Source organism: Clavelina lepadiformis, chromosome 4, assembly GCF_947623445.1.
Source record: "Clavelina lepadiformis chromosome 4, kaClaLepa1.1, whole genome shotgun sequence".
Taxonomy (NCBI): Eukaryota; Metazoa; Chordata; class Ascidiacea; order Aplousobranchia; family Clavelinidae; genus Clavelina; species Clavelina lepadiformis.
In genome coordinates this window covers 24,937,026-24,949,985 of record NC_135243.1, presented here as the reverse complement: position 1 = coordinate 24,949,985, position 12,960 = coordinate 24,937,026, and the positions used below count along the sequence as shown (strand labels likewise).

Genomic DNA, 12,960 nt, shown 5'->3' with positions numbered 1-12,960 from the left:
TTTGTAATTAGCAGTTGCGGCGACCTTTGAACTCCAACCGGGCCGCATTGAAGCGGAACGAAGCCGTCGTAAGTAAATATTTTTATTAAAATGACTCAAAACGTGTGAACTTAGAAACAGAAAGCTGCAAAACTTCTATTGTAGGTCTGCAGTGACGTCACTTGAAAGCAACCAGCCCAGACAACATGACGTCAAACATCATAGGGACATCCCCCTTCAATGTGAGAAGTACTGACGTCAGGAGCGGAACATTCGGCTGTTTGTGACGAAACAATATCCAAGTCAAAAAGCAATTTAGTTGATTGAAATTGAATTCAGTTGAGTTAAATACAAGGGAACTTATTACTTTGGTGGAATTATTCCGGCTATTTTAAACTTATTCTGTGAACGCGGCTTTCCTAATTTATGACGTCATCAGATCATGCAATGCAAGTCTTACATCATGGTCGCTGGGTGGCGTCCAAGTGAAGGTGATGGGCTTGGAGCTGCCGACTTCTACGGACGACTTCATAGGCTCGATGCTGAACCCCTTCGACTGAGCTGTCTGCGCGTTCTCCACAATCCACTCCCCGCTCTGAAAAACATTATGACGTCATATAACTGAACACAAGGTTCTTTGCAAATGACAAGTCGCACGATCTTTTAAAACGGAAGTAAAGTTTCCAGGTCAGGTTCTGGCGGGGGAATACCCACCTTGCGGCCGACGAATGCGTTTGTTCTGATGCAACCAACCAACAGGTCGCGGGAAACTGAAACGAATCCATCTTCGGACACTTTGCTCCTGAACTTCATCAACACGCTTTGTGTCTCAAGCTCTTCCTCTGTGACGTCATAGACCTGTTATTATTACTCGAAAATACAGTGTGACGGTTTGGTATCGTCACGGTCACCTGACTCCAAGTTCAAGTTGTTTCCATCAGCAGCTAGTGACTCAACACTGACATCTAGCGGATCATACCCATCAAGGTACATCATGTGATCGTGAGCCTTCCCCGTGAGATGAACCACGTGAGCCTCCTTCTGCAATCATATCACGAAGAGTTATAACGCGAAATCACGAACAACCAGACGTAGGTAGGGGATTCACCGTGTTGAAGAGCACGACTCTGGCCCCGTCCGAGAAGTGGCGGCTCTGATGGTCGGGTTTAAAGGTCACCGTGATCACGTGCTTATCGCCGGGTTTGACCTCCCCCTGGCAGGGCACGCAGTCGAAGACACAGAGCCCGCTGTTGTTCTGGGTACCTGCCATTAAGAGATCTGAATCAAGAGGATCCGAATGTCTCACTGAGGAACTCACCCATCAACGTCCTCCTCGGCTCGCCATCCCTCCTCACAAACTCAGGAGCTTGCTGGAGGAGCTTGTGCCGCAAGAGGGAGTTGCTGTCTAGGTTCACATTGTACTTCACCGCCAGTGACGACAAGTTCTCAAGCTACAAAATGCGTCATCAGGTAACCTTGGCAACGTGCCGCCGGAAAGACAATTGTCTGACCATCAGATAATTGGTTATGTGATTTCTATGCGAAAAAGTTATTACCGTGAAAGTGGCTTCGGACGACTCCCCTTTAAGCACGTGACCGAGGTCGAGCTTGCTATCTTCGGGGTCGAGTTTTATAACAGGGGAAACCCCTCGTCCGGTGAGACAGACATCCAGGGTGGCGTTGGAGCAAGTGATCTTGAGGACCTCGTAAAACTACAGGAGAAGTTGAAGAGCCGGTAAACACAGACGCTCGTGCAAGGAAAGAAAATGACACTTGGACCACAACCAACCACTTTGCCAGCATTCGGCGTGAAGGCGACCAGGACGGTGTGAGTCTCGTCCGGTCTGAGCGCGCGGAGGGCGTTTAACACCTGGAATGGTCCACTCGTGTCCAGCAGCGAAAGCTTCAACTGCGAGGTAATTATTTCGTCATAATTACAAGAGATTAAGTATGGTGAGATGTCTATGATTTAGAATTGCGCTGTCGTGGTAAACAGCTAATGACGTCATTCCATGCAACTGCAACCAAGCAGCTAATAATCATCAAACAACCGCTCTAGTATATTGCGCATCATGAACACAACCGGCACAACAGAAAAGTTGAAACTAAGGAACCTCTACGGGGTGGTCGGATATGTTCTGGACGCTGATTGGTTTGACGTCATTCTGCCCGATGCTGACTTGGCCGAAGTCGGTGAGATTGTGGCCGTGGTTGGAAATGACGACCACTGGCGGCTTCTCCACAGGGCAGTGGACTTCGAGGTACAACGTGTTCGCTTTGCTGCGTAGTTCATCACTTTAACAACTCACCAGAACTTTTCAATGATATCAACAACTAAATGGTAACTAAGTTAACAAAATATCATTTAGTTAATAACCAGTAGTGATTACTCGTAGGATAAAGCGGTGTCCGCGTTCTCGGAGCATCTCCCCGGGGCGACGTAGCAGGGGATTGTGAAGGATTGGAACGAGCCCGGATATGACCTCATAATAGAAGCGCGCGCTGATTTGTAAGCCGGAGACCTACAAAGATCGATTTGTTCACCGAAGAATCATTTAAAGTTGTTTTGCAAAAATTCTAGAACTTTCTCAACTTCTCGTCTATCATATCCGCCGTCAGCGTGACGTCATCAACTTTTTCCACAAACTTAGCCGAGTTTCGCCTCGGCTTTGAACTTGACTCAGACGCTTTTGACTTTGCTGGAGTCTTCGGGGTTTTCTTCCCTTTAGTCTGCAAATTAAAAAAAAAACGATTTTCGTCCAAAAATAGACAAACTACAAAAACTTGGATAAAATTAAAGTTGAAGTCAAATTTCTCCGGGATTTGAAACCCGGGACCTTCATCTTTGTCGTTTTTAGACAAAACTCTCACGTTCTTCTCTTCCTCTTGCGGCTTGGTTTGGGTTTGCTCTTCTGCTTCTCTTCTCAATTTCTCTTGCTCTACTCTCTGTTTCTCCTCCTTTTCTCGCTTTATGATGGAACAAGCCTCTTTTCTGATGTCATCATCCAGAAGCTTGGGAGAGAATTCCAGGGTGACGTGGCATTTCTTGGATAAAGCAAAATTTGTTAAACGCGATATCGGAGGTCCCAATAAACGGGGTGACTCACCTCCCCAGGGTTGACTGTCCCAACGGCGGGGGTGATTGACACGGGGGCACCTTCCGGGACCATAAACTCAAAGGACGTCGCTCCAACCGGGACAATGTCACCCTTCCCTGCCGTAAACATGAGGTTTATTCCCGCCCAAAGCAAACTAACCCGCCCACCCACCTATCCTTGGCACTGGGTGCGTGAACTCGTTTGCACTCGTGTGATTGTTTATGACGTGGACAAACGCGGTCGTGACGTCATCCAGGGCTGTTGCGGGAAAGTAAATCACCTGCAACAAGTCAAAATGACGTGATCTGGTCGTGCGATTAAACATGACGTCATAAACGCACCTGTTGGCTGAGTTCTAGTGGGGGGTGGACGCCGACCGCCGTGCAGTGCACCGGGAAGTCCCTGTTTATCCCGGAGCGGCAGAGGAGGGTGAAGTTGTACTCCCTGGCCCGCTTCACGCTGACCACCACGTCGAGATCCATCGTCTCCTGAGGCAGGATCGTGCCGAAGCCGTCGTTCGGTTGGACATCCACAAACTATGGTAAACGTCATTGTTACGTCACTCTGCTAACAATGGCGCATTATGATGCGATAGTTGGACATACGTCAGGGATGCTGACGAATCCGAACTTTTGCGGCAGGATGGATCGGTTGGTGAGCTTGATGGAGGAGACGACGGACTCGTTAATCCCGCAGAAGCCAAAGTCCACCTCGCTCTGATCAAACTCCAAATCCGATGACGTCACCACAGCGTTGACCACGAACGGAACCGGTCTAGTTTGGTCGGCGACCCTGATCACCATCGGGCACTCCAGGATGCCGCTGCCCGGCTCAAACAGCCCGCCAGCGTCCTCGCACAACGAGCGCCTAACCAAAAACCATTATGACGTCATCCATACTCGCGAGAAAGCCGAGATGACTCACTGAGGCAGGAATTTGAGTTGAGCGGTGAAGGTCGATCGGGCCTGGATGTACCCGGTCTTAGGCAGCAGCTCCATGTGGTTCCTCAGTTCCTTGGGGACCTCGAAGTTGAGTCTGAGCGCCGTGCTAGCCCTGGGTCATACAAGGTAGCTTTAGTGCACCTAGCCTGGCCCTATGATACCGCAAGGTACGTCAGCTACCTGTTGTGCACAAGTATTTGATCCTGGTAGAGCCTGTCGTACATGCAAATCTTCAAATCGATGTTCTGCAACAGGTAGGGTTATCATGAAAAAACATTGATTATGACGTCATTGTAAATGAAATTAAAGGCATTGTTACGCTACCTTTCTATCGAGCCACACAGGAACGTCGATGGCGACAGCTGAGGCTTTGATGTCGATCTGCACGAATCATGAAACCGCGTGATTAAAGTCACGAGAGAGTTTTGTCATTTATCAAATGCAGCGAACCATTGGTTGAGTGAAGCAATTATTACCTCATAAACAAAGACAAACAAAATTTAACAACTGTCCAATAACAAACAAGTCTCACTGGATCAGATTCCTGGTTTGCAAATGTGATGCGGAAGTTGGCCTGGATGTCTCCAGGGACGCAAGGAGCAAACACGATATCCAGACGAACAGATGAAAACGGATCGATCTCACCGCTCATCACCTATGACGTCATAATCAAGATCTTTCACGGTCGAAAATTACTACAATGAATAAGACATGAGTACTTACCTGGCCGACTTTAAGCTCATCCGGGCCAGTAGTATCGTAATCAACGGTGGGAGTTTCGAAAGTTATTTCGTCACCTTCATCGCGCGTCAATCCTGTATGACGTCATTAGACAAGACAATAGTTAGAAATGAAGAACGACGGGAAACTTGGCAAAAGCATATATTCCAAACTCCACCTCCTTCGCGGCTTTCATTCTCCCCTACTGCGTCATAATCTTCTTCTGTGACGTCAAGTCCTTCCGCTTGTGACGTATCGGTAGTTTCTGGCGGTTCTTTAAACATATAAGTTACTGTAATGATTGTGACGTCATAAAACTATGACCCTTAGTATTACATGAAACCTTCTGTGCGGATTGTGCGTTTAGATTGTGAGGTGGCGTCAGGATGAGCGGTTGTGGTCGTCTTAGGCGGTTCAGAGACGTCATTCGCGGTTAGTCCGGTGCTTGCAGCTGTTGTCTGCAACAGACAGCTCGTTAAAATGGATCCCAGGCAAATGCCGCTCATGGAAATGTCGCATCAACCGCCGATGACGTTGAAAAGATGGTGAAAGTTTCTCACCAGTCTGCCCAGTGATGTTTCCATTGTGTACGTGGTAGGCGCTTTGTCTGGCACCTTTAGGAACTCAAACCTGGTCCCTTGCGCGCCCTTGTTGATCAAGGTGACAGATCTATGCAGAGTCTCTCCGACCACTTGCGTGCCGAAGTCGATCGAATCAACATCAACTGAAAGCTTTAATGCAACTAGTATAAGATGTCTATAGGGAAAGTATGACATACTCAACCACTAAAATTGCTGGTGGCGTTCTCTGCTCATAGCAATATGCTTAATGACGTAATAATACCTCGCACTTCTTGACAGAACAGACGAGGGGGATGGAGAAAGGTCCAGTCTGGGCCAGGAAGAAAACTTCTCCCTTTAAATCTTCGTTTATCTGAATTGAACCAAACCAAGTTTTAATGCAAAGCTGATATATATTTTCCATCATGTGCATGACTCGGTACAATTGTCAACACTATATGACTATCATCTATCACATCATGTCGATCATCTATCACATCATGACTATCATCTATCACATCAAAAATGTCATCTTTAACATCATGAATATCATCTATAATTTCATAACCATCATCAATCATATCATGATCATCATCAATGTTAATGACGTCTCAACTCACCATTGGCTTGAAGGTCACAAACATGTCACATGACATACCAGCTGACATCTGACCGGGTGGCGTGAAACTGCAGGCAAAAAGTAACGATGACGTCATTAACACGTCATAGGTGATAAAATGCATGAGCGAAAGGAAAGTTACTCGATTTTGATGAAGTCTTTGAGATGTTCTGACAACCCAGTGAGCTTGAGGAAGTTGATCGTGTATGAGACGTTGGTGATGATGATCTTCTTCTTGTACGTCTTCCCAACATCCAGATCCTGTGGAGTCCGAGTCAGTTAGAGTTAAGTCACGCTCTACTTAGGGTGAGGGTTTGATAAATTGTAAAGAGTAATTTGAACAGGTTTGTCAGAATACATAGAAATCTCATTGCTCCTCACTTTGAAATGAATGACGTCAGGTTTGCTGCTGAAAGGTTGACCTTTGAACTCGCGACCGGCGGCGACCTGTGTGATAATGATTCCATCGCGATGTTTGTCGAGAGTCTGCTGCAAAATCTCTCGCTCCATCTTCGTGCCTCCGACCGGTTTTAATTGGGCGTCGTCCATTCCAACCTTGGAATGGTGATATTATATTTTGATGGTTTAATCAAGCACCTTAAGCAAGTAGCATCGAACTGGGTGGCGCACACGCCCAATGCTGCCACCTTGCGCTTAGCTTATTACAAGACAACAAAGAAGTTGATTGCGCAATAAAAGATGAAAGTTGCGCAATAAGAAGGTCTTTAGTTTGAACACCACAAACAATACAAGCATATTACCTTATATGGTTTGTGCTTCTTGTCCCAGAGACCCGGGAACTCGGGTTGGGCGAGGTTGACGTCATCCTCGATTTTGCTGATGCGTGATGACGTCTCATCCAACTTTGGTGGTGACATCACATTAGAAAAATTGACAGCGCTGACCGATTCAACGGAGGTAACCTCCCGTTGAATGTCCTGGAAGAGAAGAATAGTGATGATGGAGCACCCAGCTGAGGGGCAAGATGGACTCTACCTCGTTTGGTGTCTGAGGATAATATTTCGCTTGTTCGATGAAAATCACATCATCCTTGTCATCCAGCTCTATTTTTGTGTCTATGGGAGGCTTGTTAAGCGGGAGGACTTCTTTTAAACTCTCCACCTTCCTGTCCGGCCACAGATGGGGCTGTGATAAGACGCTTTGTGATGTAACAATATCCTATCTTATTGTTTCGATTCTGGAAAGATTTTATCTTCCGACAGATTTAACTGATTAAGTAAGGAGAAAGGACCTGCTGTTTTTTTCGTTTCTCTAAATTTTCTTCCTCGTTTAAGATCGATGCGACGATTCTGGCTTTGTTTGCTTTCTGTTTGGCGGCGAATTGCCTGCGTAGAAAAGTTGAATTTTAAAGCAAATAGACTCACATAACCACTCTTTCAATAAACATCTCAAATTAATTATCACTCGAGACATAGACATGTTCCACGTTGCAACTTAGTTATGGCACAAACATCATATAAATAATTACTGTTTTTCTTTTTCAAATTCTTGAAGTTTCTTTCGCTGCAGGAGAACCAGTTCAGGGTTTCCGCCTTCTTTTAAAACTTTTCTTCTTTCTACTTCTTCAGCATTTTCACGTTTCTTCTCGAACGCTGCATCACGAGCCTAATGCAGAGATATAATGGCAACATCTTAAAGTTATAAAGGTAAGTGGCTGTATATTCCATGACGCAGGAACAACTTGTACTTGCAACGCTCTGAGATTTTCACGGTTGGCGCTGATGTTGTTTTTCAGACTGATGATATTTTGCACCTTCTTATCCACCTGGGCTTGATGCGAATTTTGTACGAGCGCTTCACGTTGTCGTACTTTTGAAAGGCTTTGCTGTGAATGCCGAGTAAATTAATCGTTAGAACCTGAAACCAACTCAAGTGATTTGCAGGAAATTTGTTATTTCATGTTGTCACCTTGAGAAATTTCTTCGCTTTCTCGTGGTTCAGCACGGCATCTTTCATCACTTGCTCCTGCTTCGCTCTTCTCTGCTCAACTTTATCCTCCAGGATCCTGGAAGATTAAAGAAGATATATCGGTGCAGCTCCTTATATTTCCGCAAATATTTCAACAAATATTTACTCTTGAGCCTTTTTGAATCTTTCCTCGACAACTTTGACAGCTCGCTGCTCTTTGCTGAGTCGATATTTCGCCATTTTCTGTTTGTGCTGAGTCACCTTCTCCTCCTTTTCGACGACTTGCTCAGCGAGGTTGACGTAATGACGCTGCTCGATTTCAACTTTAGATTGCGCCAACCTGCAGGAGAAATATGATCTCAATGTTTATTATAAACAAACAAAATAAACTTCATTTTTGAGAAGAGTCACATCGGATGAGTCACATACTCTGCCTCTTGAAGACTCGACTGGGTGTCAAGTACAATCTTGTGTTCATTTTCAATTTCGCGAGAAAGTTTTTCTTTCTGTGAGACGAGTCGATAAAATGCGGCAACTTTGTTATTTTCCTGAAATATTCAAACAAATTTCTTAAGTGTTGGAAGACAAATCAAATAAACACAAGCATTAATCTTTATCTGTATAATAAGCTCAATACCTTAACTTAATTGGTCCTTAAGCAGCTTAACACACATGCAAGTTAACAAAGTCACTTAAAACGAGTCAAGTCACCTCTGCATCAACGATTGCTTGCGCAACCTCGAGTCGTTCTTTTTCAAGAGCTTGTATTCGAGTCCGACTCGCATTAAGTTCCTCTCTTTAAAACAAAGTCACTGACATATGACTACGCATGTAGTCACTAACACTGCAAAATATGACTTAAAATTTTTACAGCCAAATTGAAGAAAATTTTGTGTGACTTGGATTGATTAAATTACAGTAACAGATGAAACAAACAAACCTGCACTTGAGCACGACAAATTCTTTTTCCAAGAGTTTCTCCTGCAATGAGTCGAGATGTCTCCGTAGCATGATGAGTTGCGCAACTTGTTTTTGGAATCCAGGATCCATCACGAGATACTTCCCTGTGCAAAGCAAACATTGTGGCATCAACCACTCCATCGTGTTGATAATGTCTCGACATGTTTTACCTATTTCTTTGTCTTCAAAGTCATCAACGACTGAACCTGACTCGATGCTGAATAAGTCCTCAAAGTCATCGTATTGATGACCTAACAATAATCAATGTCACATCAACATGAAGCAATGAAATCCAAAAAGAAGTTAGCCAGAGTTTGTACTTAAGAATAACAATTATCATTTTGAAGACAATTAATTTTTTAATGTCATTAATCCAATAAGTATACATAATTAAGTTGCCAAAATTAAACTTTGAAAAATTAAATCTGCTCAAAATATTTACCATAATCATCTTCATCTGAAGAATCATCTTCAAAATTTCGCATTGGGGCAATTCTTTCCACACTTTCCATCCTAAGTTTCTTGTTCAGAATTTATAACTTCTGAAAGTTTCATAAATTCAACATTTAACTAAAACTTGCCGTGATTTAAAGATAAAGCTGCTTGGATTCTGGGTTCTACTGTATTCGGTGTTTCATCATAATTATTTCTGTCAAATTACAATCTTATAAACGACCAAATGTTTGTTCTCATGCAGCCTACTTCACTTCAAAATGGCTCAGTGAGAAGTTAGTAAACAAAAGCTGACAAGTGCGAGTGCACAAAATGCTCTATGTGCAATTACACATTGATTTATGCAGTTTTACTCAATCTCTATCACATCATTGGACAGATCATTGCACAAAGGTGAACACCAAGTGAATGCAAAGTAAATGTAAGAAGTGTTGTGGACATAAGTAAAGTCATATTGCCGCATCATAAGCAAGCGAAGAGCCTTAGATGAGTAAAACAGATGCAAAAATGAAGTCAATTTTTTCCTCAAGTGCTCTACTCTGTTGTCTGACCTCAGCGTTCAGATTGAGGAGTTAAAATATAACAATAAGTTACACGGCAACATAAATCAAACTTAATTAAACATTATCCAGGCTTGCTTAGGCTGTCACTATCAACCTATATAAGTGCCAGCAAACTAAAAAGCTTTATCTGAAAACAAACTCAGCTGAAAAAAGTCATAATTAATTCTGGCTAAATTTACTGGTATATTTCGTAACAACAATAAATAATGGAAATTCTAAATAATAAATAAACAAATATATATAATAAATAATAGCTATAATAAATTTCGTAGATTCGTAAAATTTGTAGCTATAATAAATAAATAATGCAGATTCCAAAATCTGCACAAAATGCACAAACATTTGAGACGGCTTTTAAAATAAACTGCCCGGCACTAACAAACAAAAAAATGCCCAAATAGAGCAACAATGGCATAACTTATTGTGGATATTGTGGCATAACCTAAACAAATGGTGGATGCCATCATATTGTGTTATATTTATAACTTCTGCGCTTGGTGGCCAACCTTCCATTTTACAATCAGAATCGTGTTATTGTCATCTTGCATGATCACTGGAGCCTTTGTCAATTCTGGTTCATTCTCTTTCATAATTCACAAACAATTAATTTTCTTGTTTGTGGTATAAATTACACTGGTCTACAAAAACAAAACAATTTTTAGTTGCATGAACTTTGATGATTGATTTAGGATAAGTTTTGGTTGCTGAATCCATTTCTGAGCTCAGAATTGCTCTATCACGTCAGGTTTTTTCGCTGCGCATTTTCCCCAATTTCATAAATTGATCAAATTTTGACTTTCATTAGCGACGGTACGGTGAGCGTATAACAGCAACAGATCAAATATTGTTATTGAAATCACCTATGATGAAACCTCGGCTGGAAGTTTTGTTGTAGTACTGAATGAGAGAGATTTCAGTTAACTTTAATCCAATGGTTCTCAATCTTTTTCAATCACGGACCTCTTTTCGAATTTCGAAAATATATGTGGGCGCATTCATTTTTCTTTGGTAGTTCATTACTTAGTTACCATCTTTATCTTTATACATCTGCCCTGCAGACTTAATCGGCTTTATAAATGCTTTTTATGACAGCACCTTGCTCTTTAGTAAAACATAAACATTGTAAACGATAAACATAACATTGTTCGTACAAGGTAAAATAAAATTATGCGCTTTGGCAAATAACCCAAATGTGTGGTCATATAAGCTTGTTTTGAAACATTAAAAGACACAGGATGTCTGCTTATCCAAAGAACCAAACTGCTTATCGTGCTTATCATGCTTAATCTGCTTATCATGCTTAATGTGCTTATCCTGCTAATTCTGCTTACTCTGCTAACTTGAAACCAAACGAAAGACAGGGTGTAATTTTCGCAGTATACTTTCATTGACTTTATGGAGTCAGTTTGTGTTATTGAGCTGTAATTTTGGATTGTATTAAATACTATGTCAGCTGTCAAAAAGCGTACATGCGCCAATGACCCCAATATTTTTTGCTACATTTGTGGTTGCTTCACTGTCTCTTCTCAACGACATGAAATTACCGATTTTGTGAAAAGGTCTTATTTCGCTTACTTTAAGGTGAAGTTAGGGGACCAAGATAAAAGTTGGGCACCTCATAAAGTATGCAGAAGTTGCGTGGAGAGTTTGAGATCTTGGTCTCAGGGCAAGGACAAACATCTGAAGTTTGGTATACCAATGATCTGGCGAGAACAAAAAAATCATCTCGATGATTGCTACTTTTGTCGTGTCAGTGTGAAAGGTTACAACAAGAGGAACAAGCACAAGCTGCAATATCCAAATCTTGCCTTTGCTTTGCTTCCTATTGCACACAGTGACGAAATACCTGTGCCTACCTTTACTCATCTGTCCGAAAGTAGTGACGAAGAGCTTAGGTTATCCTCTGATTCGTCACAAACTGATAAAGAAGTTTCAGATTTAGATTTTCAATCCTTGAGCTCCTTTTCTGAGCAACCCTTATTGTTCAATCAGTCGGAACTGAACAATTTAATCCGTGATTTAAATCTTTCCAAACAGGCCTCAGAACTGCTAGCTTCACGGCTCCAGGAAAAAAACCTTCTCCAGCTTGGATGTTCTGTCACGTTTTATCGGAATCGAGAAAAGCTATTTCTGAACTATTTTTCTTCTAAAAGATCTTTGGTTTATTGCCATGATATTGAAGGTCTTCTTTTGCAATTAGGAATAGCCAAATATCAACCAGAAGAGTGGAGACTGTTTATTGACAGCTCAAAACGAAGCCTGAAGTGCGTGTTACTTCACAATGGAAATAAATATGCATCGATTCCAGTAGGACATTCTGTGACACTCAAAGAGACGTATGAAAACATTAAGAATGTGTTGGAAACACTGAAGTACAGTGATCATGGCTGGAGATTATGTGTAGACATAAAAATGATGAACTTTCTGTTAGGACAGCAAGGTGGTTACACCAAATACGCTTGTTTTCTCTGCTACTGGGATAGCAGAGCCAAAGATGAGCATTGGATAAAAGATAAGTGGCCAGAAAGGAGCAGTTTAACACCTGGAGAAAAAAATATCATTCATAACCCGTTAGTGGATACCAAGAAGATCATCCTGCCACCACTTCACATCAAACTTGGCGCAATGAAACAGTATGTTAAAGCCCTTGATCACAATGGAGATTGCTTTAAGTACATATGCCAAGCCTTCCCAAGTCTTAGTGAAGAAAAAAAAAAGGCTGGAGTTTTTAACGGCCCACAAATAAGGCAGTTGCTCAGAGATCCAAATTTTGCAGCATCAATGAACACATTAGAAGCAAGGGCATGGAATGCTTTTTCTTTAGTTGTGAGTAACTTCTTTGGCAACAGAAAGGCAGAGAACTATCGAGACCTCGTAAAAGAAATGTTGTCCAGCATGCAAGAGATGAAATGCAATATGAGCATAAAGCTCCATTTTCTGAAAAAATATTTAGATTACTTTCCTGAAAACCTTGGGGACGTCAGTGAAGAACAAGGTGAGCGCTTCCACCAAGATATTAGAGTTATGGAAGAGCGCTACCAGGGCCGATGGGATTGCCACATGATGGCAGATTACTGCTGGAATTTGAAGAGAGAAATTTACACTACTACCCACAAACGAAAGCCATTAAAACGAAAA

The 12,960-nt window shown here is 42.3% G+C and overlaps 1 protein-coding gene across 1 annotated transcript; it reads right to left on the bottom strand.

The window, feature by feature from the left end:
• Positions 1-66: 66 nt before the first annotated feature.
• On the bottom strand, positions 67-10,058 carry LOC143451561 (cilia- and flagella-associated protein 74-like). The gene is made up of 40 exons (XM_076952203.1): positions 9,249-10,058; positions 8,977-9,057; positions 8,787-8,910; positions 8,558-8,642; positions 8,276-8,394; positions 8,013-8,186; positions 7,847-7,943; positions 7,626-7,763; positions 7,407-7,543; positions 7,170-7,263; positions 6,914-7,063; positions 6,679-6,855; positions 6,299-6,472; positions 6,060-6,178; positions 5,919-5,985; positions 5,582-5,671; positions 5,299-5,469; positions 5,082-5,196; positions 4,917-5,012; positions 4,742-4,833; positions 4,551-4,673; positions 4,343-4,399; positions 4,199-4,263; positions 4,002-4,130; positions 3,683-3,944; positions 3,419-3,613; positions 3,249-3,357; positions 3,087-3,193; positions 2,851-3,024; positions 2,573-2,709; positions 2,370-2,501; positions 2,094-2,259; positions 1,769-1,888; positions 1,536-1,691; positions 1,298-1,430; positions 1,088-1,242; positions 891-1,020; positions 694-821; positions 440-574; positions 67-256 (listed from the first exon to the last, which is right to left on the bottom strand). Exons 1-40 carry the CDS (start codon positions 9,316-9,318, stop codon positions 158-160), a joined length of 5,082 nt encoding a protein of 1,693 aa, XP_076808318.1. The 5' UTR covers positions 9,319-10,058; the 3' UTR covers positions 67-157.
• Positions 10,059-12,960: the final 2,902 nt, after the last annotated feature.